This window comes from Staurois parvus, unplaced genomic scaffold (assembly GCF_062004578.1).
Source record: "Staurois parvus isolate SC_StPar_1 unplaced genomic scaffold, SC_StPar_1.0 ptg000748l, whole genome shotgun sequence".
Taxonomy (NCBI): domain Eukaryota; kingdom Metazoa; phylum Chordata; class Amphibia; order Anura; family Ranidae; genus Staurois; species Staurois parvus.
Window position 1 is genome coordinate 1,838,260 of NW_028318544.1, and position 25,873 is coordinate 1,864,132.

The window sequence follows — 25,873 nt, forward strand, 5'->3', positions numbered from 1 at the left end:
TGAAACAAAATACTTTGACCTGTACATACACTATTGGAGACAAATATCAATAACATTCCTCATACGCCTGCCAATTATGTTAGTGTATCCACTTCTCACACTACATTTACACAAATTTTTCTTTTAAGAGAACACATAAACTCATCACTAATAAAAATTCCTTTTCATTTACAAGCTGCAACTGAACACTTGGTCGTTGTAAGGCTAGAACTACATTTACAGTTGTCTAATGGATGTTAAAAAACTGTTTACACACAGTAAAAGCTGAAGGGCATTCATTACAGATGACTGAATAGATTTCTAAGACCCAAAATGCGTTAATTTGCCCAGGGCCGATTTCGGTAAATTTATGGAGGATTAGCCAAGAGAGAAGTGAGTACCTTTTCCTGATATCATTTAGTGATCCTCCCATACTATCTTGAATGTCATCCCAACCACTCCTTTGTCTGCTATTCCCATTCTTATAGTCAGTAAGAGTACTTTTATCAGAATACTACTTTGATCAATTTCCATTTTCTGAGTACCATAGAATGTTGGCTATTTCCTCCTAATACTGCTAGATGCTATTACAAAACCCAGTCATAGTCATGCAATTTTGAGATAATGTGGAATTATCCTCTGCTACCAAACTTACACCCCCTGCTGCGTCCCCAAATTCAGGTGCCAGGTCAAAAAGGAGCTGTTCTCGCTCCATGCATATCACGGAAGAGACAAGTAGCCGCATACCAATGGCCACACCAATTGCTTAGTTTATTGCACAATGCCAGAGCAACAATTTCTCACATGGAGACCACCCACACTAATGCTTTTCATCCCTTTGGGATTAATCATACAGGTAGGAGAGCTGAAAATGGGAACTTTATGTAGCAACCTCTTAGTTAGGCTGCTTAGTAACGAGAAAATTTAGTTTTGGCTGGGTGGTAGTTAACCCACTAGGTACTCCACTGGCCATAGTATGAGGGTTCCTGCTTGGCTGAGTTATGAATATTCATCTTTCTTTTGGTCACCTCAGTAGGAGGTTCAAGCCACTGGGACATGATGGGGAAGAGTATAAATATTTAAGAAAACCATGTGCTAGTGTCAGGGCTCCGGGTATGACCAGAGGTATGTGAACTGACGCAGGGAAAGGCAGGCTTCAGATATGTTATAAACAATATAATTTATTAATGCTAACAAAACAAAATGCAGTGCAATACTAAAACATAAACACAGTGCAAACGAACCAAACCAAACCACCCACAGTTAACAATACATACAATGCAAGCGTAGTCAGGCAGGCCGGGTCAATAACAATCGGGCAGGTAGGAACAGGAGAGGCAGGCAGAGAGTAGTCAGGTCACGAGCCGGGTACAGCAACTAACGGGCAGGTAGGTACAGGGGGCAGGCAGAGAATGGTCGGGGTCACAAGCCAGGGATCAAACAGGAGAAGCCAGCAGAGGTCAGAATCAGGCAGGGTCGGCAACCAGTCAGTCAGTCAGGCAGGAACAGGAACGCAGGTAACAAGATACAGGGGCCCATGGAGAAACACACACCAAGGCCCAGACTGCAGGTCTGGCCATCCCTTAAATACACCTCTGTAATCAGCTTCAGGTTTGGCTGACTGCAGGGTTGAGTCTCTGATTGCTGAGAGCACCCGCTGGCCAGCCCTGGTACTGCAGCCCACAAGGCAGGTGAGTCCCACCATTATTGGCAAGTCCATTCCTGACAGCTAGCTTTCTTGCCTCAGGCTGAGCTTTTTCTGCCAGACTGTTGTGCTGCTAGGCACAGAAGCCTCATCGAGGTCTATCATATCTTTTGAGGCACAATCCTACACGGCTAGCCTGAGCTATTCAGCAGCTGGGAAAAGCTACCATCTCTGAAGGCCATGCTGCAGGTTCAATTGCTGTTCACCAGGGTCCTGGTTGTGGAAGAGCCTAGGAGCCCTACCCGCAACTACAGAAACACCTCTGAGACTTTGCCTTTGAGAATCCAGTCTACTACTGCCTCACTAGAAGGCATCTGGAAGATAAGTTTGGGAAAATATCCCTTTACTTCCTGAGTATAAGACTGTGTGCTGATCTGCATGATGTTTGGTGTTGCCAGGAGATAAAAGCCATTGTAGCTTGATGGGATACAGAATATGTAATGAGCCCTAATCTGGCCTTTCCCTTCCAGTCTCAGTGGCCAATGAGTGCTATTTTCAGGACAGTGCAGTTAGTGTCCTCTTTGTTAAAACTTGTTCTTATTGGAGTATCCCATGTCCGGTTACAAATTTACTCAGCATTAAAACTTGAAAGACATCCCCTAGACCACGGGTGTTAAACTGGCGGCCCTGCAGCTGTTGCCAAACTACAAGTCCCATGAGGCATTCCAAGATTGACAGTTACAAGCATGACTCCCAAAGACAGGGGCATGATGGGACTTGTAGTTTCGCAACAGATGGAGGGCTGCCAGTTTGACATCCCTGCCCTAGACTGATAACTGGGTCAGTGTGCATGGAGTTGAAGTGTGTGTGTGGGCAGCCTCTACACAATCAGGAAAATAACACAAATTATCAACATCATTTATGTACTTTAATCATCTTTCATTATAATCAGTAAGCGGCCCTCACGGGGGTCCTGCTACACTTATATACACACAATAGGCTATTACAATTATTTCAATAAACTAAGCAATTGGTGATGTTTTCGGTGTACAGCTGCTTGTCTCTTCCACAGTCATATTCACAATGCTTGGGGTTGCTTTTATTCTATGATATGACATCATCACAATCATGATTGGATTCAGTCACAGAAAGTGCATTTACCATATGTCAGTGCTCTTTTTCTCAAATCTTCTTGCTCAATGTACTAATGTCCAGATGGAAGGTCACTGTCAGGGTCTGTTAATGACTGAGAGTTAGAGGTAGTGTACAAAACTGGAAATGGGACAAATTGAGGAGATTAGGAGTTATGTTGCTGCTCTTTCTATGAGGTAAACCAAGTTTGTGCATTGCAAATTCTATTATTTAAAGACACCAGACCCTTGCCTCTAATTATTCTCAGGGTGTCAGGACAAATTTAAGGAGTGGTGGGGTTGCGTCTGCATTTTTGGTGTGGAAAATGTCGTTCATAAACTGGATGATAACAAAGTGTGTAAGCAAAGGATGAGCTGTTACTGCCCAGTCATACATTTGGCAATGTCAGCTTTTCCACAGCCTACAAAATGCTATTCTCACGAATAGAAAAATGGATTTCCATTTATTATCTCAAGTGATGTAATCTCTACTGCTGCCCCTAGAGACTAGCAAAGAATCCGCCCTCGCCATTGTTTGCTTAAAAGATGATGGGGGGGGGGGGAGGGGGGAATAGATGTACATCTTTGTACTGATTTGTAATTTCTTGTGAAAAAAGAATAAACACTATTTGAAAACAAAGATGTTGAAGTACAGCAGCTTGTCTACTATATGAAGCTGAAAAACAAAAAAAAAACTAAAAGTCAGCGCATATAGATTCCCCAAATCCTAATGCCAGGGGACACAGGAGAAGTTCATAATAAAATCCAATATCAAATGATACAATGAGTCCATATAGCACTAGGGAAAGCTCTTGTGGCTGTAGCAGGCTCTGGGTGAAGATACAAAAGGAGAAAAAAAGCACCTCTAAGTGCAGTATATAAAACATTTATTGAGGAACAATGTAAAAAACACTCACATGGTGAAAGGATAAAAGAAAGCTTTGGTATATAAAGTAGAAGACATGGCTGAGTCCTCGCTGTAATAGCCGTGGTCCGCGCTAAGCGAGACTCTGGATGTACACGAGAAGCTGGAAGGCATGTGTAAGTCTCGGAAGATGGCGTTTGGAGTGCACCCTGGAGCGCAACATGACTCAGATTGTGCTTGAGAAGGGAGCACGCTTTTGTCTTCTAGTGGCCTTGCGCATGCTCCGAAACATTGCATGCTGGTCTCCCCTACATCTATATCACATCACCCTATATACCAAACCTTTCTTTTATCCCTTCACTATGTGAGTGTTTTTTACATTGTTCCTCAATAAATGTTTTACATACTGCACTTAGAGGCGCTTTTTTCTCCTTTTGTAGCTTGTCTGCAATACACTATTATCCTCCTTGCTCTTCCCTCTATTATGCCCCGCCATCAATCAGTGGGTGTCTGAACATTAATCTGGCCTGAATGTCATCAATCACTATTTATACAGCTATACTAGTTAACTAGAAACGTGTGGTGTGGATTTGATTTCATGCAATTAGCCGAAAAAGGCTCATAACATTTTACAAGCCTTTTACTCAACATAAAACCGCCAGCCTGACCTCACAAGATAAGCTTATTGTAGACTGTAGACTTTATCCAGTTTTATTTCACCTTTTAATACATATTTGAAGTTACACAGAAAGCAGCCCTGTTGACCTGTAGCTTTCAATAAATAGGTGGTTCTACTGAGGGTTTCATACATAGCAGAACTTTTAAACTGTTACTATACCTATGTTGTCTTTAAAGCAGATCTTTACCTATAACAACTTGATAACAAATAATGTTCTGTAGCAAGGAACATATTTATTATTTATGCTACCAAAATTAGTTTGTGCTGTAAATTGCCTGCAGCATTGTTCCTGGATCTTCTTGCTGGAGGCTGCCATTTTGCTGAGGCCCAGAGCCCCTGAGCAGCAGTAAATCTTTAGGCTGTCAGCAGATCAGCCTCTATATTTTTGGCACAGTGGCGAAAAACAGAGAGCAACTGAGCATGTGCAGAAAAGGGCGAGACTGTGTATTACTGGATTTTAAACAGTATAGGCACTTGTTTTTAATGTTTTACATAGCTATACCTGCAAAAGGGGCCAACCTGATGTGATTTAGCAGAACATAAGTTTCTGACTATAGTTCCACTTTAACATGATGATAGCACATGCCCAAAATGTAACTTCATTGTTTGTTCAGTTCAGTTTAGGTTTTATTTCAAAAAGAGTTTTCGGTTTACTTTTCAGAAAAGTGTGAAAATTATCATCATAATAGCACAGAAAAATTATTTTAGGATTATAGAACAATAAGATGACCACAATGTGAGTGGAAGGTAAGAACAAAATAAAAAAAAGGGGGGGATCAGATGTCGCAGATGTAGTCAGGTGCTTGATTAGAGACAGAATGGAATTTTGGACACTGCACTGCAGTGCTTTTTGTGTCTCCCAATGGACTTAGGCTGAATGGGTTAACACTACCTCACCTCCATCCACCAGGGGGAGGTGATAAGCAGAAGGGGATCAAGAGACTTGATTATAGGCAGCATTGAATCATGGGGGATGTACTGCAGGGGAAGGATCACGCTATGGGAGTAAATGGATTGTAGAACTACAATTCTCAATGCAAGCCAAGCATAAAGCAGAGAGAGAGCTGCATTTTCAGAGGCTGCATACCAAGGGATCTCTCTTTGCTGTGAGGAGACCAAGGTGTTCACATCACTGCTCCTGTTTGTACATCAACCTGCTACAAACCTGTGGCCGTGTGCTGATGACTAGAGTCACTTCAGGAAGATGCAGAAGTGAGTTGACATCTCAACAGTGGGACCCCTGTTGCTGTATAGCTGGGACTGGTCCATCAATATTTGCCATTAATGCAGTCTTTACTGGGATTTTACTCATGTGCACCACCATAAAGACTGGGCCTCAACGCTAACCGACTGAAGAATTAGGGCTAAAAACTGCTCAGTCAGATAGCTGCTTCACCAGAACTTTGCTTATTGTCCATTATAAGAGGTACCTCTTTAGGGAGTCTTAACTTTCATCGCTGCCATTCATGTAGAGTGCACTCTAAAGTGGATATAGCCTACTGTTTACAGAGGAGTTATCACAGTATTGATTATCATTGCTGGTACTGTTTTCTAAATTCCTAGAAGGGTGGGAAGTGGAGTGAGGGGAGGGGACAGGGAGATCTGTGGAGTCTGGTCAGGTGCATGGTTGCCTTGGTTTCATGGACAGTGATTTCAGAGTGGAAGGTCAGTTTAGGTTTTGAAGTAATTTTGATTCCTTCTCTATTTTTTCTTTTTAATGCTATTTTTGTTGGTGTTCATGTCTCAGTATGACTGACTGTCATTCTGGGACCTGCATACTATTGACAAAGATGTTTGCTGTAAACGATGAAGGATATTCAAAGTACACACCAATTAATGGTAAGATTTAGGACTTGGATTAAGTTAGTGTTAGGCTGACAGGTTAAATGTTTAGTGATGATGATAATCTGTGTTAGTGAGCAGTGGCTGCAGGGGAGAGGAGGGAGAGCTTGACAATGGCAGGGAATTCTGGGAGCTATCACATCACCCATAGGCTCCCGAGTCCCAGCTGTTGTCCTCACTCCCTCCTCTCCCATGCAGCCACTGCTAACACTCTGGAGCCAGAGCTGTGGATCATGTGGATTTATTACACAGGTTAGGCAGCATAGGTAACAGGAGGGGGAGGGAACATTTTAAGACTGGTTCACCCCTTCACACCTAAGGGTAAAACAAATCTTAAAGCCTAAGTAAGCTTTTACAACTTTGACATGTGTTAGTAAAACCGTACATATCATCACAACTACTTTGTACATCCAGGTGAATTATACCTTGTGTTTTTCAGGACAAATTGGGCTTTCATTTGGTGGTAAATGGTAATGGATATCTCCTGGTTTTTTTGTTATCAAAGGAAAACTGGCCAAAAATAGTGAAAAAATAATCATTTTGCTTAAATTTAGCTGTGTGTTTCTTGTTACTACCATAACCTACCATCAAAGAACAACTCAAAATAAATGTTCCAGCTCTTAATGATCACAGCCATACCATATAGTGTGCATTTGATTTTTTTTTTTTTTTTTACCTAAAACACACTGACACTGATACCAATTAAAAAAAAAAATCCTGACCTTTGACCTTGCTCTTTGACTCTGACCCTGACCCAGATACTAACCCTAACTGAACCAGATCAAACCTTGATCTAGGTATTTTTTCTTTCTTTTTTAAGGTTTATTTATTTATTGTTTTTTTTACAAACAGTTTTATTTCTCTCTGCAAGGAGATAAAGAGATACAGTGTATCTGGATTGCATTAAGGTAAAAAAATGTTTAGTCTTTAGAACCACTGTAACTGTTTTTCTTTAGCTATAATAATAATTTCTTTTCATAATCATAAATAAAACATTTATTACATTACACAAATTAGACTCAAATCACAAAGCTAACACACCAGGATAGGCCTAGTTATTTTTTTAAATCACCAGCTATTTTCAGCTCCTAGAAGGTAGTTAGTGTTACCCTATGTGTCCATGCACACTATTTTAGGCTAGTAGCGTTTTTCAAGCTTCAGCATTTGGGAGCAGAAAAAAACATTTTTGCAGAATTTTTGGGAGCAGTTTTCCAGCAGAAAAAAAACCCTGAATCTTAAACGCTCCCAAACACCACTAAAACTCTCCTAACAGCTTTTTTTTCTAGCTTTTTTTCTACATGTACTGTAAAAGCTCTAATAAACGCTAAGGCTCCTAAACACTTCTAATCGCTACTAAATCGTTACTACAAGCTGGAACAAAAAGGCTATTATTAGCGTTTTACATCCATGTGTTTGGCTTTAAATTCTTAATAACTTATGTAAAATCCATCTAAATGTATTAGTCTGTTTAACACTATCCTTTTCATTTATTAACAATGCTGCTGCCCAATTGTGCCTATGCTTCTCTTCCATAGATACAATAGGGGAGTGAATGTAGTCATTTTAAAACAGGAGGTGTGTTACTGGCCAATCACAAGATGATAATAAAGGAATAAAAGTTGGAAAAAAGAAAACAAATGCAATTACCATATGCAATGAATGGCAGGCTACAATACATTACATTTTTGTTTTTGGATTTTGATACACTTTAACTTTGTGTTTAAAGCTTTAAAAATTTAAAATAAATATTTAACATGAAATTTCACATGCATGAAATCACTACAGTCAACAATTTGCACCTTCTTTCAAAATTACCCTGCTTTTAAAAGGAACACATTTCCTAGTATTTTAAAAGTAGATTTCTTAAATAGTGTAATGCAGCTGAAACAGTGATTTACCGTCAATACTGTAGTACAACAGTGAGCACAATGCTGAATTAATTATTAACAGAAGGAAAGACGCAGAATATTACTTCCAGTGTTAGAACTTTGGAGGGCCCTTTGATCGGTCTTGCAATTTAGGCATATGTTACCAAGACTCACCAAGAATGTAAATATGAGACTTTTGTTTTAGTTTATTGTGACATTTGCATTTAATTTAGAAAAGTTTAATAATAGTTTAGTAATAATCTGCCATTATTTTCTATGAACACAAGCTATTTTTAATTTTGCTAGAGCTGTTTGGTGACATATAGTAGTAGAGAGTAGGCTATTATGGTTCAAGCAGGTGTCAGTATTGAGAACTTCATGATACTCAAGTTTACTGAAGTGCAGGATAGCCATGCTCATGACTGTTTCCTTCAGTTCCAAAGACCATTCAATGTACTATTGACAATATTATACAAATATGAACTGGTCCAGCTCTAAATTTTAAAATCATAGGATCCCTGACTTTAAAGTGGAGCTCTAGGCCCCATAAGCAATTTTATCATATATTTTAAAATAATTTTTTAGATAAACACTTCCCCGTGATTATTAGTACTTGTACCCTAATATTTGGATGCTGACCTACAGTAACTGCCTTCATGCTTGTTAGTTTTAAATCTTTAATATCTTATCTGGTCTCAGAAGAAGGCTGGGGCCGTAGAGGATGTGGGCATCTGAAGCCCACTCTTGGGCTCTTATTTTCAGGATTAGGTGCAGCTGGCTACTCATCACACACCTCCCAATCTTGAGCCCGCAAAGTAATGACACTGAGAGGCACAGGTTGTTGATTACAGGTTGCCATGGCAACCTGTCAAAAGATTACCCGGAAGGCAAGTGCAGTCGGAGAAAGGAGCAAGCCCCACAACCAAAATACAGCAAGATTTAGCTAATAGGCTTCCCAAAGATTCCTGGGAAAGATGAAGCAGATATCCCAGGAGTCCATGGGAATCACCTAATGACAACACCACCCAAGTATTCGGGATATATTAAATATAGGTATTTAGAAAAAATAAAAGAAAAAAGAAAATCCATGTCAAAGTGTACACCAGGGGGCCATTGAGATCAGAGGAACTTGTGGAACTCCCCTTTAAAGTTTTTGGCCATTTGCACAGTAAAAAAAATTAACACTAATGAAGGGTGTGCAACATGCGGCCATTACTGTGTTATGTAATGCTCTTACTTCAATTCGTAGATACAGTATAGCCAGCACCGAATGTCTGGCCCTAAAACCTATAGTTTCAACTGAAGTACACAGATCACAGCAGTTTGCTCTCTTTGCCACTCTAACATTCTGAACATGGCTTGCATTCTTTTCAGTGAATGCAAGCATGCTGTGATTGGAGGAGGGCAGATCATGACATTCACTCACATCCCATCCAATCACAAAATGTCTTGCATTCATTGTTCAAAGCAATGTACTATATGGGAAGAGGGAGGTAAGAGTATTGCATAGTGCAGCAACAGCCACACATTGCACGCAGTCTATTTTTTTTTCACAGTGCAAATGGACAAAATATGTTTTTGGCCAAAGTTCAGCCTTAAAGGAGATTGTGGAGCATGTAGGAACTGTACAATATAAGCGTTTTAACACGTATGTACAAGCTAATAGGTGATATTTCCAGAATTTTTTTACAGCTTCCCCAGACATGACTATTTTGATTGTTTTAAGTATTGATAATGCAGGTTTAGCCTAATAGTTTTCAGATAGTTATACTGGTAGCAGCAACAATATAAGTTGCTAGACAATTAAAGTATACATTAGCAGGAAGTTTGAAAAATAATTGTTGTAATAAATGAGAATGACATTTGTGTGAACACATCATGAAGTCATGCCTAAATAGGCTGTTACTTTTGCTCTGCATCCCTTTTAATGTTATAAAAAAAATCATAAAAGTTGGAAGCTTTTCCTTTCCTCATAACATAGCTGCAGAATACTTGAAATTATAATAAACTGCTGGAGATTGACCATGGATAACATAATTGGTCCATTCTGTGCTTTCAAAAGAAAGATGAATATAACTTCTGGAATATTGATATGCTTGTACAGGGCACTGTATTTTATTATTGAATTAGACACAAATGCATTCTACATAAGACTGCTAATAAGAACAAAAGAAAGGGCACCAACCTTGTGCATTACCTCAGCGATAAAGGCGATTTTATTAAATTAGGATGTATACTCACAAACGTAGCAATATAAACAAGCATATAGTGTCCAAGAATGGGTCATGGGAGTTCAAGTAGTGTGCGAATCCCACTGGAAGGGAGACTCTCTGTATAAGGCTGACGCGTTTCTAAGGGAGGTCCCTTATTCCTCAGAGTTGGGAGGAAGAAGGGATCTCCTTTCAAAACATTACCCTGCTCTTAAAAGGAACACATTTCCTAGTATTTTAAAGTAGATTTCTTAAATAGTGTAATGCAGCTGAAACAGTGATTTACTGGCAATATTGTAGTACAACAGTGAACACAATGCTGAATTAATTCTGTATAAGGCTGACGCATTTCAAAGAGAGATCCCTTCTTCCACAGAGTCAGGAGGAAGAAGGGATCTCCCTTCAAAACATGTCAGCCTTATACAGAGAGTCTCCCTTCCAGTGGGATTTGCACGCTACTTGAACTCCCGTGATCCATTCTTGGACATTATGTGCTTTTTATATTGCTACGTTTGTGAGTATACATCTTAATTTAATAAAATCGCCTTTATCGCTGAGGTAATACACAAGGTTGGTGCGCTTTCTTTTGTTCTTATTTGCAGTACTGTTCAGGTTTCCCCAGCCTCACTAAAGGGCTGCACAACCTTTGATCCTTTGGTGGACGAGTTTATACGGAGGTCGATTAATCCACCTATTCCGGATCTGGGTCTCTGAGTGCAGGAGATGTCATTTTGGTTTTACTATAAGACTGCTAATGTCCAAGTTGACCACCACTGCCCTAGACTGTAGCCTCGTAAAAGTATGATTTTCCTTGTATTTTTATATATATGTTTTTTCTTTACAAATATATGTATTTATCATTGAAAACATTTTGCCCACTTATATTTTTTGTAGTACCTACAACTCTTTTGTATTCTTACTTCACAAAGTGCCATGGGACATGAAAGTGCTATATAAATGATTGAGATCATAATTAGAAGAAATGTGACACTGGTGTTGTGTTATGGACTGTGGTTAACACCTGAGATGGTATATCATTCTTATTTAAAGTAGCCTGAAGTGAAGGAATACAGGAATACAGTCAAAGAAACAGAGGGCTTAACTAGTATATACTGGCTGACACTGGTTGATTTTTAAACAAGTAGGGAACTGTTTCCCTATAAAAGGTGTCAGACTTTGCAGACAAATTGCTTCCATTACATTTTATTTCATATAGTGGTTTGAGACAAGGGTTTACAGAGATAAAGACACAACAACATGCCTGTGCATGGAGAGGATGGGGGCCACATATGTTTTTAAATTGTACCTTCAAATGGTTCAAGAAGCTATTTTTTTCCAACCTGCTTTGTGTTAGGAGGGCATCATTTTCTACATACTGGTACACTGGAATAGCAGTCAACTGGCTGCAGGACAGAGTGATGCGAAGAAAGACAGTGGACCTACACATTATAATAAGCCAACAAAATGCCAAGAAATATAGGATACATATCTTACAGCCTGTGTTAACCAAACAAATGATATGAAATAACAGGACACATACTTTAATTTAAAACCAGTTTGTAAAACCCTATAGTTGCTTGGTGCATGTAATAAATAGAGCTAACTAGAGCTTCTAGAAACTATATGGATAGCAGTGAATAAGGGGAAATGTACAGTAGCTTACAATTTTTTTAGGCCATTACACCCAGAACCCTTTTTAAGTTTATTTTTTCTTCCTCTGGATCAACTGCTGGTTATGAAGATGCAAGTTTTTAAAATATTTTTTTCATGTTTTGGTTGAATGCAGTGGACATACAGTATGTCTTTCTTCAACCCAACTAACTATGTAACTCAAAAGGCATTTTACTAGACATAATTTTTCATGCCTTTGATGTATTTCAATCTTTTTATGGCACATTAACCTGTGATTGATGGATAACTGACTAATTGTACATGACAACGATGCTTTTGTTGGCACAGATCAGCTCATAGTTCATATTCATTGAATATTAGAATATTTTGTTAGCCTTTTTTTCAGGCTGTGCATTCTTATTATTTAGGTATGTTATGTTGGATGTGCTTTGTTATACATGGTGCCCTAAGTTGTCTGTTTATAGAGGTTTTCACACAAATTTCTCCAAGGATTCTCACATTTTTCCAACCAAATCCAGTTAGAGGATTAAAGAAAGTTGTGAAAATCATGTGTGAAAACTTAGGTATATGAATTGTTGTTTTGTACCACAAAAGAGAAGAGTTCTCTAACTTCATTGACTGTTCAGTTCATATGTTGTTCTATTTGTTTATCTACATGCAACTGTGTGAAAAAAATTTTGCGGCATGCTATATGTGCTGAAAACCTGGAAGATACCAGAATTCCCATTTCTTCCTAACTTCTTTTCTTGTTCCATAATATTTTATTGAAGACTTTTCTTTCTAACTCCTATCATAACTGCACAACCACATGATGATGTTTCCATGCCCAGGTGTATATTGCTTGTAGAAGAGTCCAGCTATAAGAAAGCAACATTGGTCATATCTGGTCATAGAGGATAAGGGGGGTGGGACAGTGAATAAAAGTTCTACTAAGAAATCTTCCACTAAAGAAGCCATTTTCAACCATTGTTCTGTGGAACCCCACGGTTTCTCCAAACGTTACTAGGGGTACCTTGAGCTGTGGCTGAATAATCTCCCATTTGATGGTGCCTGCATAGTTCAAAGGCCAAAGCCACTTGGCAAAACCAGCAGCATGACACCAATGATCTTTTTAGTCTTCTGTAAGGTGGCACTATTCCTACTCAAAACCAATGTGGGTGGAATTTTCCTATTGTTCCTGATGAAATCGTTTTGTTAATGGTTCCCAAAGACCTGAAAATGATTTAGCGGTTCCTCTGGATTTAAAAGGTTGAGAAAGGCTCCAACAGAGTCTCAAAGTCATAGGAGAAACCAATTTTAGAAGAACTTGGGCTTTATCTGCTTCTCTGAAGTATTTCTGCAAGCTTAATCAAATTTTCAGTGGTAAAAATTTTCCAACTCTGTTTAATGCTTAGAGTGTCAACGGCTACCCTTGATCTGACAGTTACCTTAGTCCCTTTTTTCCACACGTTTCTCAGTTTTAAATAAAGAATTCAATAGGAGCTCCAACCTAATAACAAAGAAATAGTTAACTTTCTGCACACTGTTACTAGTACCGCAGCTCATAGCTATACAGTAAGCTTGTTTTACATTTGTCAGCTAATCATTCATTGTTCTAGTTCTTTGACCTAGTAACCCCCTTAACCAATTTTAAAAAAGGCAAATCAACAAATTAGCAAAGCTTAAGTATTTAGGTCATGCTCTTGATGCCCTCAGGTACCATAAAGTCATGAAACAGAATACACTAATGTGTCTCAGTGCTACTATTCCTTCAGTACAAAAATCCTATAAAAACAATGTATATATTGCTGAAAACAACCAATAAATAATGTCATGATTGCTATGGAATGCCAGCAGGAAAAGAACAGCATGAATGTTTGCAGTTAGAGATACATACATTAATATGTCACTACTAGATTGTAAGCTCCAAGGAGCAGGACCTTCCTATCCCTCTTGTATTGAACTGCATTGTTGCTGTATTGTCTCCTGTTATATTGTAAAGCGCTGAGCAAACTGTTGGCGCTGTATTATCCTAAATAATAATAATAACTACTAAAATCAAGGCTAAACGTTTTATCCTGTATTATAATAATAACTACTAAAATCAAGGCTAAAAGTTTTATCCTGTATTATAATAATAATAATAACTTCTAAAATCAAGGCTAAACGTTTTAAAACATTTCTTTTATTGTAAATCATCCTTCAGATAATAACTACTATATTGTTCATAGAAGGCAACACTGAATTGGTGGATAATAATTTTTAAAGAAATAGTTACATTTGGCCTATTAATGAATAAAGAAACAACCTTCCTTATCAGTATTTATTCAAGGATTGAAGTCGCAAGTAAGTGACTCCATTGATCACTTCATGTCATATGGGCATCAATGGTGATAATAGAGTAGTACTGGGAAGTGATACACATCTATTATATATGTTACAAAACTATTTTAGCATGCTGGATAAGGTTCCCACTGTAAACCACTTGTGGTTATGTGGTAATAGTGCTTGACTGTGCACAGGGAATGGACCTTTCATTGTCAAAATACTTGCGTAGTCCAGGGCACTTCTTAGAGCCAAAAACAATGATCTCCTGAGTACAACAGAGAAATTATGGATGGTGCCGTCCAGTTGCACATGAAATATCACTGGCACATGATCAGCAAAAAGTAAATAATTTATTCACCACCATAAAACAAAGCAATGTTTCAGGGACCTTGTCCTCAGACAGTTAGTAGTGCCTAATTGAGTCTTCAGCGGCTTTGAAACATCACTGTTTTATGATGATGAATAGTTTGCTTACAACTTCTGATGGTGTGCCAGTGACATTTCTACATATGAACAATTTACTGCACAAATGTTTTACTGCTGAAATAAAACAATATGTATATTGAAAGTAAGAATTTACAATTGTGGAAGGTAAACTGTTGTTTGAAGAACAGCTATTTCACTTTTCTTTTATCAGAAACACTAGCATTTACCATAGGACAGCCAATATGTGCAATACTAGACTGAGGTCATAGGTAATACATTATTGATACAATACAAAATAGCACAACCTGAAAATTTTGTATGAACAAAGTAAAAGCAGCAATTTGCAGTAATTTGAATTAAATATGTATCTTACCCAAGATAGCGGTTATTGTACAAGTGGCAGCTGCTCATCAGCCAAATTTGAAAGATCAGGCAAAGCTGGAAGAGATGCAAAACTCTCCATGTGATGTTCATAGTGACAGTTCAAGACTGGAGGGAAGACTGCACAGATAGGTCTGTAAGACAGCTGGGCTGCTATACTCTACTCATCCATATGATCTGCTCTGGAAGGAGTGGGAAGCTGTGATTCAGCAGCTGGGAAAAGTTGAGAGCAGCTGATCTGAAGTTGGTTTCTGCCTGCAAATAAGCTGTGAACCACCGATGATGAGAGAGAATGTATGACAGTGGGAGGATCTTTGCAGCTGGGTGAGATTTTTGTGTTCTGTCACTCAGCCAGGATTAGTATACTACAGACTGGGGAGGGCTGTTATGGGTCACATGGAATGGAAAGGAATGACATACAGCCTTCCTCTGTGCAATACCCTCATTACACAGACTACCTGGCTGCATATGATTCTGCATTCCTGAATCATGGCCAATAGTAAGCCAAATGCACAGATGCTGAACCTACAGATACTATACATGTGAACACCCATTCTTTATCAACAGTTGCTTTTATTTAAACCGTGCAGTTTCAAAGTGTATTTCCACTTTTGCAGACAAATTTCAATAACACCTCCTTTATATTTGTTGTATGTTTCCATTACTATAGCACAACTTAAAAAATATTTACAAATTGATGGTTACCTTTTTAGCACTTTTTTCTTGTTTAAAAATCCTTAAACTGGCTATACATGACTCACTTTTTGGCTGAATGAGAAAATAAAAAAACTTTTCTCTTCTATGCATTCGAGGTGGACGGGGAAATCCTCCCCACTGTGTCTTTGTATTCTGACAGTGGGACTGCCATGTCATCAAAATACACTGATCTGCACTGCAGTCCATTGGCTTCATGTGTTGATTGAATTCTGGTTTTCCAGCAGTGACTGGCTTCTGTTGAACAGAGGGGGCTACATGTGGATCATTATTCAGCCTGTTCCTGCTGAACCAGCCGAATTTTGATCCAGGTATGGTCAGCTTTACATGCTCTCATTGGTTTGTAAGTTTAGGAATGTTAATCCTGTCTGCACTGTGTTCTCAGTTCTTTATTATCAGCAGTAAACTAGATTTGAACACTGTCTATCCTAAAGGGTTAAACATTTAGAAACTAACCTCCTGCATTTTATATTATTGAGGTATAGCTCAGTCTGTTTTTAAACAAGATTGTCCAAAAATTCTTAACCTGGCCAAACATGAATCGAAAATCTGCCAGTTCAACGGGGATCGCCTGAATTTCAATCCATGTATGGGCATCATGGTTGTACACATTTGATAGACTATCGATGGACTTGTGTACAACCACCCTGTTGAGTTTTTTCAGAACAATTAGTGGTTCTGGCTATAGCAAGCAACACTAATCATTGTGTTCTGCCGGCAGGGAAAGCTCCCTGATGGCAGAACACAATAGCACTGCAGGAGAGTTTCCCCATCAACATTGACTGTGTTGATGGGGGAATCAAGCAATTTTCTTTCCTTCCACCCATGGGAAAAGGAAAGAAAATTCCATAATGCATGGTCTTAGAAGCAGCCATGACATCACCATCTAAAACGTAAGAATTATATATGTAAATACAAGGTTTAATGAAAGAAAATAACCGAATCCAAACTACAAAGGAAAAGTTAATGTTTGGGAAAAAGCATATTCTGTAGTTTTCTGGTATATTTTCACATTCCCTCATGTTTTGTTTCTTTGTAACATTGTATTAATAGAAAAAATCTACTTAACCTGCCAGAAATCCAGTGAGCTCCTAACTTCCTGTAGTGAGCTGCCACCACTACCTCTGCTACATAATGTCACAGATGCTTGTAGTCTCCATCAGGAGCCATTAACTGTGCAGGAGCATAACAGAAGGCAGTGGTCACCCTGTAGAAGGAAGTTCTTGAACAAAACTATCATGGCAGGATCACTAGATAGTCCTGTATTAAAAGCTGCAATTTGAAAGTGTTGAAAACAACATTTCCAATCACATTTAGATGTTAATGCTTATATAAGATTTTAGGGATTAGTTTTAGATATACTTAGCCAAATGTGAGTTAGTGAACTTGCCAGCTCTTGCAAAATGAATAAACATGTGGTAAATAAAAGCAAAATGTTTGAATTTCACAATAGCATAATGATTCACAGCTTCTGTTCTTGAAGTGAATCTGCAACATATGGTGCCAAAAATATAATAAAAAAATATCCAATCTGTTTTATATTCTACAGCAGCCTTTTTCAGTAAGGGTGCCCAGGCACCCTGAGGTGCCATCAGGTTTCTTCAGGGATGCCTTGGCAAAATGACAAAAAATTGCCAAAACAGTGTACACATGCCAACAAGTAGATCAAGCTTGCCTTTTGGTTACACAAAGCCACAGGTTTTCATTAGGCACCATTACAACCTTCTAGCAGCAGGTGTCCTCACAACCAATGAAACCATTGGTTGATAAGGTTGACGTTGGGTGCTTGCACAGCAATCTTGTTTGCCCCTAACCGTAAGCACTGGTGGTCACATTTGCTGAGTGAGGGAGAAGATAAACAATGCAAAATATGTATTTGCTTTGGAAGAATAAATCATCTCCAAAGTTAGGTGTCCTACTTGTGTGCATGTTGCTGCGCTATGTAAAACTATTAGTTTAGTTTTTACATTTTAGAATGGGGTGCCTCAAGATTGTGCATCATTTTAAAAGGTGCCTCGACTAAAAAAAAGTTGAGAAACACTGTTCTACAGTATATTTAAGTTGCCATTGCCAAGCAGTAGGCAACTAAATATCAACAGTTCTGCACCTTCTATTTAACCACTTGCCTACTGGGCACTTATACCCCCTTCCTGCCCAGGCCAATTTTCAGCTTTCCGTGCTGTCGCACTTTGAATGACAATTGCGCAATCATGCAACACTGTACCCATATGAAATTTTTATCACTTTTTTGAGACATATATACGTCCTCCCAGAACGAGAGAACCGCTGTGCCCCCATCATTTCATTATATTCTGGGAGGGAGGAAGTTAAAATAAGTGGCAAGTAGCGTTTCTGGCATTGGACTGTTAAATGATGGAAGCAATTCTTACAGTCTAGATATAAAATCCCGGGGCCCCACTAGGGTACAGGCAATGATTTTGTTTCCATGATATTGTTAGCTTATACTGTGTTTAGGGTCTGAGGGGCTTAATTTCAATCCCTCATCATTAGTGGGAGGCACCGTTGGGTGCAGCAGGGAGCCAGGAACCTCCAGGTAGTGTTGTTTTTTTAAGGCACTATCCAGGGTCAGCATCTACTTCCTGGACTGAGATTTTCACTCATAGAAGATACAGTCAAGTAAATCCTGATTCCAGTGCAGTTCCTGACATAGTTCAGCCCCTGCTGCAGTCTCTTACCTTGTTCGCTTCAAAGTAACAATGTTGCAGTCTGATCATTGGAGAAAAGGAGACCGAGGAAATGCTTCCTTCTGCCTGCAGCAAACAGATGTCTATGGGCCAGATTGTACAATCCTGACCCAAAGAAGCTCCTGTATGGCAATTCATGCTTAAAAAGCCTACCCTCCAATGTGAAAGGGGGCTGAAGGGCACTTCTAAAAACGCTAGTTGTTTGGCTGTCATGCTGGCTCCCAGTACTTTTGAACTACCTTTTCCCTACTACTACTGAATTATTTTTCAAACATATGGAAAAAGTATGCATATAAGAAATTGTGACTAAAGCTGGCCATACATTATACAGTTTTCTTGTTCAATTTTCTTTAGATTTACTTTCAACTATGTAGTGCAAGTGTAACAAAAGCTAGATGGAGACCCCCCAAAAAAGGGGGTAACCATCTAAAGAAGTTCTATACTGGGACCACTGCGCCTTTTTCCAAAAAAGTAAACAATTACATTTTTAAATATTCAAGCACAGTTTAAGAATTAGTAACAAAATAACTTACACCATTCACCATAAAAACATATGACAATGTTGCCAAATGTGAAAATTGTTGCTTGGGCACACATACACACCTCCATCATACACCTTGCTACCTAACATGTTATTATATTCGCAAAAATCTTAACCAACACTGGGATGGATTGTAATATGCTTAACTGGGATAGTGCTGAAGACCAACAAATGATTAAGATTCTTGGGACAAGTCCCAGCTCACAGCCACAGTGCAATATCAGTAGACAATTACAGCCATATAGGTATACCATTAAGGTCAAAAATTGGGATGTAGCCAACAACTTAGTAGGTAGCATAAAGTCCCCCCATTTAGGATTTTCTAGGCAGTCCCTGTCTTACAGTCATCCCTGCAGCAGTGGTATTACTTGACTAGCAGACCGCTTATAACCCCAGAAAGAAGTTAATAAGCAGGCAGATAACAAACAGCAGCAGGGCAGGGCAGCCAAAGATACCAAATTAGCAGACAGCTAATTAGTAAAGAAGTGGTGGCAAATAGCAGCAAGCTGATACACAGTACCAGAAAAGCAGAAGTTAAAGTGTAAGTTTACCTTTACAGAAAATCTGTAAGGTGGCCTTACACTGGACCCCCTCTCCATCCCCCTGGTCATGCTGTACCAGTGTCCCGCGATCCCCCCACTGTCAGGCATCAGGATGCTGCTTCACCAGTCCGAGGTTTTGAAATTCTTCTGGTTTTCTCTCCTTGCAGTGCTGACAGGATGGGCTGGATGGATTCTGATTGGTCTGCGCTGTCTATGTGACAGAGCTAACCAATTAGAATGCCTCTTGTCCATACATGCTGAGAGGTACAGATAGGAGATTAAGCCATGGGGATTTAAAATCCTTGGACTGGTGAAGTGGTGTCCCAGTGCCTGACAGCGGGGCATCATGGGACATTGGTACAGCAGGATGTGAAGGGGGTCCAGTGTATGGTTGCGTTACAGATTTTCTGTAAAGGTGAATTTGCACTTTAAGTGTCCATCCAGATCTACACTAGCAGCCCACTCAGGTCTATACAGCAGAGACCCCTAGATCTAGAGATCCCAGTCCCAGGGTACACAGTATGGTGTGGAACAGGACTTTCCTGGTTAACTGTAGTAGCTCACCACTCCTGTTGACATCTGACATCTTCTGCAGCCTAGGCTGCTCGTGATCTCCTCAGACATACTGCATGCTGTCATCCTTCCCATCTGCATGGCCTATCCTTCTTTAGTGCTTCTGCAGCGTCTTGGTGTAGAGCGACATGATGAAAAAGCAATCCTGGGTGGCTGGAGCATGGGTTAGATGACGTTATTATGTCTACATGTTTGGTTCACTGATCACGTGAGTTTCCTCAGGAAGCTATGTAGTGCATGAGCCTGCCTGATTGCATACATGCTGAAAGTGTTTAGGTGTGACCTCCCATTATATGTCTTGGTAAATCTAAAGGAAAGTTATACAAGAAAATTGTCTAATGTATGACCAGCATAACAGTTTCAGAAGGTCAGCAGTAGCATCCCCATGTGTATCCCATGATGAGTCTACTGTAAGGGCTCCTTGTGTTACAGCCACACATGATGCGCAGTGCATTGAAGTGCTATTCACTTTAAATGGCACCCCAGCGCACACAGACATTGTAGAACAACACACTTACTTACAGTGCTTGTCCAATCATCAGTGTCATATGATGCATTGGCATTGGTAGCTCATTCTAAATGAATGGATTGTTGTAATGCATCCCATGGCAACAAAGGAATACTGTACTTTACCTCCCGTGTGTTATTGTATTGAGCTAGGTGTGAGTGAGCTGTTATGGTGTTACTACATAGGAAGACTTTTACCAGCTAGCAGAGTTGACCTACGTAAGGACTATATATTAAAGCAATGTTATGCATGGGTTTTCATATTGTAAACAGTACATTCCAGCACAATAGCATTTGATTTTAAATGTATAACTCTAGTTTTAGAGGAGTTCTGCTTAATATCCTCCCTCGTTCCACATGACAACTCTGATACTTACCCGTCCATATTTTGCATGCTCTGCCTAGTCCATCTCTGTATGAGAGTGGTCAGAGAGATTGAGGAAGAGCATGAACGCCTGGGAGGTGCAACTCCACTACAAATGGAGTTACACTTTAATATTGGCATTGCCAAACAACCTGCTATGTGAATCCTCTGATTTCTTTATAACCTGCTGAGATGGTTTAATTATTATATTATTATACAGGATTTATATAGTACCAACAGTTTGCGCAGCGCTTTACAAAATGAAGGTAGACATTACAGTTACAATACAATTTCGTACAAGAGGTTTCCTCTTGTACCAAATTGTATTGTAACTGTAATGTCTACCTTCCTAGACTGTAAGCTCTAACGAGCAGAGGGCTCTGCTCGTTAGAGTTTACAATCTAGGAAATCTCAAATCTGCGATTCCTCAGGCCAGGGTTTCTTGCTTCTGCTATCAAAAGATCCTTACAGACACTGTTATAATGCATGTGCTGTAATGAGCCCATTATAATTTTGCTTATGACCGAATCATTCAAAAAAATCAACATCTCTAATATGCCTCCAGTGCATTCTAAAGAAACTGTTAGATACAAAGTGATGTAGTTCCTAGAAAGTGGACCATTCAGGGAGTCTGATGTTTCACCCCGAGACACTGAGAATTACTACCTGCATCTGGCATCAATAAAGTGTATTTAAAACCTAAGATATATGTGACCCATTACCTTGTAAAACAACCCATTCAGTTTAAAATATAAATGCAAAATGTTTGTGTATCTATATAAATTGTATTTATTTTTTTAACTGATTACATGACTTCTGTTCTTAGCTGAAAAAGGGGCCAAAGCAGCCCATACATTAATCATTTTTATTCAAGCAGTAGGTTGAACTAGAAAAATCCTTGATTCCCCCATTCACACAATCAGTGTGGATGGATGAGTCCTCCTGCTGAGCTATTGTATTCTTACAGCAGGAAGACTTCCATGCTCTCAGAATACAGAGAGTAGTGCTGCCAGGTATAGCCTGCAGTGCTGATCGAGCGACGAAAAACTGACAGGGTGGTGGTACAGAAGTCAATCAGTAGATCCTCAGGGAGCAATCCCTGGAGAGGGGATTGAGTGTCTACCACATAAAAAAGAGTGAAACAGTCCTGGGTGGAAGGCTAATCCAGTTTCCCACTAGAATGCCTCCTTCCCCTATCTAGCCCAGGGGGCACAGGTTTATTCACTTAGTTCTTCTCCTGAGTTGCTATCAGTGGCTGCTACCAGGCCTTCTAGCTCCTGCCCTGCCACACAGGCTGTCCTCTCTCAGAGGGCTAGTGAAGTTCCAAGCTTTCAGTCTTCAGCCTTCATAGGTCCTTCTGCCTGTATTTGAGCCCCTCTCCATCTGGGCTCCCTCCTAGGCTCCTGTCCTTCAGCCTCACATCCTCCTCACCACTCCTGCAACAACTCTATTCCAGGCTTTCTTACTTTTAAGGGCAGTCCTGACCCCATGCCAAGCCTCCGGTTGCGAATTGGTCAGGATCCCTCAAAAGCGCAGACCAGCCACTCCTTACCTCCACCCACTGCTTCTAAAACATTTGTCAGGGATCCCGGCTCCGTCTGCCGCAATCACGGCTCGGTCCCCCGCGCATGCGCAGTGGCGGCAGATCACGCCGGGACACAGGAACTAGGTCCCGGCGAGCCGCGGCTGACAGGACAACTCAAGTCACTCAGCTACGGGTCAATCGCCATTCTTTTCTAATTACGGGTATCACCCCACATTCCTCCCTGATCTAATGCCTGAAAATCTGGTACCGGCGTCACAGGACATCTTGAACTTCTTTTCCGTCAACAACAAGACTATTCAGGAAGCCATCGCTAAGGCCCAGGAGGACAGTAAGAAGGCTTTCGACAGAAAGAGAAGAGGAGATTTACTGCTTCAACCAGGAGATCTGGTTTGGCTGGCAACAGCCAACTTGAAGATGCTGTGCCCTCAAGGAAGCTGGGACCCAAGTACATTGGCCCATTTCCTGTTAAACGAATGGTCAACAAGGTGGCCTACGAACTCGAGCTTCCGCAGACTTTCAGAATACATCCTGTGTTTCATGTGTCTCTTCTGAAGCTGTCCAGACCGGATCCCTTCCCAGACCGAGAATCCAGACCTCCCGAGGCAATCGCCATAGGTGACCAGGAGGAATTTGAGGTGGAAGCTATCCTCAGTTGCCGAAGGAGGGGGGGCCAGACTCAGTTCCTGATAAAATGGAAGGGTTATGGTCCTGAGGAGAACTCCTGGGAACCCGCCCAGGACGTTCACGCGCCCAGGCTCATCCGGGAGTTTTTTCGTGCGCACCCGTGGTGGAGAGATCAGTGGGGCTCCCGGAGGGTGCCCGTTGGGGGGGGGCAATGTCAGGGATCCCGGCTCCGTCTGCCGCAATCACGGCTCGGTCCCCCGCGCATGCGCAGTGGCGGCAGATCACGCCGGGACACAGGAACTAGGTCCCGGCGAGCCGCGGCTGACAGGACGCCGCGCATGCGCAGTAGAAGCCGCGGGCGCGCCTCAGGCGTCCAATGACAGCCGGGGGCGCGTCCTGGCCAGCCAATGACAGTGCAGGGCGCACTATTTAAAGATGCCCTGCACTGTCACAAATTGCCGCAAGGTCTATACGTGATCCTGAATACCTGCTCCTGCTGTGACCCTGTTTTTGACCCTGACTACGCTGCCTGCCCCTGAGATTGACCCGGCTTTGTTCTGACTATTCTACCCGCTCCTGTGATTGACCCGGCTTTGTTCTGACTATTCTGCCTGCTCCTGCGTTTTTGACTCGGCTTATCCCGACTGTCCCTACGGATTGATTTACCTGGCTGACCCTGCGTGTGATCCGACTACTCCTAGCCCGCCGACTCGGTACCCCGCTTACCCCACGGGCCACAATCCGTACCACCCTGCTGGGGCCGCCATCCTCTTCACAGCTGGCTCTCCTGGTACCTACATACATCCCCGGAGGCCTCCTCGGCCGCTGGTGGCCCGCTCAGAGGTCGTGACCTGGCCCGGGACTGTTTCAAGTCCATCCCCACCATCAGGGGCCCTGGTGAAAGCACAGCCCGGGCTTAGACCCCACGCTCTGGGTAGGTCTACCAGCTGGCAGACGGAGGGCTCCGCCTGGCGGATCCTAACAGTACCTTGCGGCCATGACAGAGCCAGGAAGTGGACCGGCGTCCCTAGAGGATATTTGCCAGCACCTGGCAACTTTGACCCAGGCTTTCCAGAACTTCCACAGTCGCTGCGCCCGACTGGAAGACCGCATGGAGACATTAGCCCCCCAGACTCCCCCTGCTCAGAGTTCCCCGTCTGTGGAACCTCCCGCAACCCCGGTATCCGGAGCGGTTGCCACACCCTTGGCTCCTGAACCCCGCGTTCCCCTGCCGGAGCGGTTCCGTGGGGACCGGAGCCGCTTCCGAGCCTTTCGGAACGCTTGCACACTATATTTTAACTTGCAGCCTCGCACATTCTCCTCCGAGACCGTCAAGGTGGGGTTTATAGTCTCTCTCCTTCAGGATGAGCCCCAGGATTGGGCCCACCGTCTGATGGAGAGGCGCGACCCCCATCTTGACTCTGTGACCGAGTTCTTTCAGGCCATGGCCGTTTTGTATGACGACCCTCAGCGGGCTGCTTCCGCAGAGGCTACCCTATACTCTCTGCGACAGGGCCGCCGGGCAGCGGAAGAATACGCGTCCGATTTTAGGCGTAGCATGGGAGACACCAGATGGAACGATGCGGCCTTATGTCACCAGTTCCGCATTGGACTGTCTGAGCCTCTCAAGGACGAACTCGCACGAGTAGGCCTACCTGACTCCCTGGAACGATTGATTGAATTGGCCATTCAAATTGACCGTAGACTAAGGGAACGTCGACAGGAAAGGAGCGGCCAGGGTCAAAGGGTGGCATGGATTCCATCAAGAGATACAACTCCAGCCCCAGGGAACCATCCGCGAAACACGGAGATGGGAGACAACTCGGAACCCATGCAACTGGGACTGGCCCGTTCCCACTTATCGGTCGAGGAACGCCAGAGGAGGCGCTCACTGAACCTGTGTCTGTACTGCGGGGAAGCTGGTCACCAAGTGCGCTCCTGTCCTGCAAAAACGAGTAAGTCCACGCCCGTTTCTTGTTCCTTACCTGCAGGCAGGGATGATCAGTCTAGTTACCTGGCCATTCCTGTGTCTTTACAGCTCCCCGGAGGAATATAGTCGGTGACCGCGATCGTTGACTCAGGAGCCTGTAGCTGTTTTATTGATCTGACTTTTGCCCACCGGCAAAAAATCCCTCTCCAGACCAAAGAAAGGGGGTTCAACATTTTCTTGGCAGATGGGTCCAGTATAAAGTCTGGGGTGGTGGACCAGGAGACACCACCCATTTTCACCACTATGGCAGACCATCACCAGGAGTTCCTCCGTTTGGACGCCATCGCCTCCCCCCTTTTTCCAGTCATTCTGGGGCTCCCTTGGCTGAGGGCCCATAACCCCCAGATTGACTGGGAAAAGGGAACGATTCATTTTCGGTTCCCCTATTGTTTGAGTCACTGCCACGTCACAGGACCCATGGTTCCCCGGTTCCTCCTGTGCTTGGACGGAGACACCAATCTATCCCAGGTGATTCCTCCGGCCTATCATGACTTCTTGGACGTCTTTAGTAAGCGGGGAGCTGACGTTCTACCTCCACACCGTCCCTACGACTGCCCCATTGACCTCCTACCCGGGTCGGAAATCTCTTTCGGCCGTATCTTCCCCTTGTCCGAAATGGAATCGGGGGTGCTGAGGGAATATATCGACGAAAACCTTCGGAAGGGCTTTATTCGTCCTTCCACATCCCCAGCCGGGGCCGGGTTGTTCTTTGTAGAGAAGAAGGACAAATCGTTACGGCCCTGCATAGACTATCGTGACCTAAATAAGATTACGGTAAAGAATCGTTATCCCTTACCCCTAGT

The 25,873-nt window shown here is 41.9% G+C and overlaps 1 protein-coding gene across 1 annotated transcript in view; it reads right to left on the reverse strand.

The window, feature by feature from the left end:
• CPA6 (carboxypeptidase A6) overlaps window positions 1–15,276 on the reverse strand; it is a 164,134-nt gene extending 148,858 nt beyond the window's left edge. The window contains exon 1 of the mRNA XM_089654280.1: window positions 14,957–15,276. Within this exon, the coding sequence (XP_089510406.1) occupies window positions 14,957–15,057 (101 nt within the window). The 5' untranslated portion in view covers window positions 15,058–15,276. The remainder of the gene's footprint in view (window positions 1–14,956) is intronic.
• Between the last annotated feature and the right edge of the window lie 10,597 nt (window positions 15,277–25,873).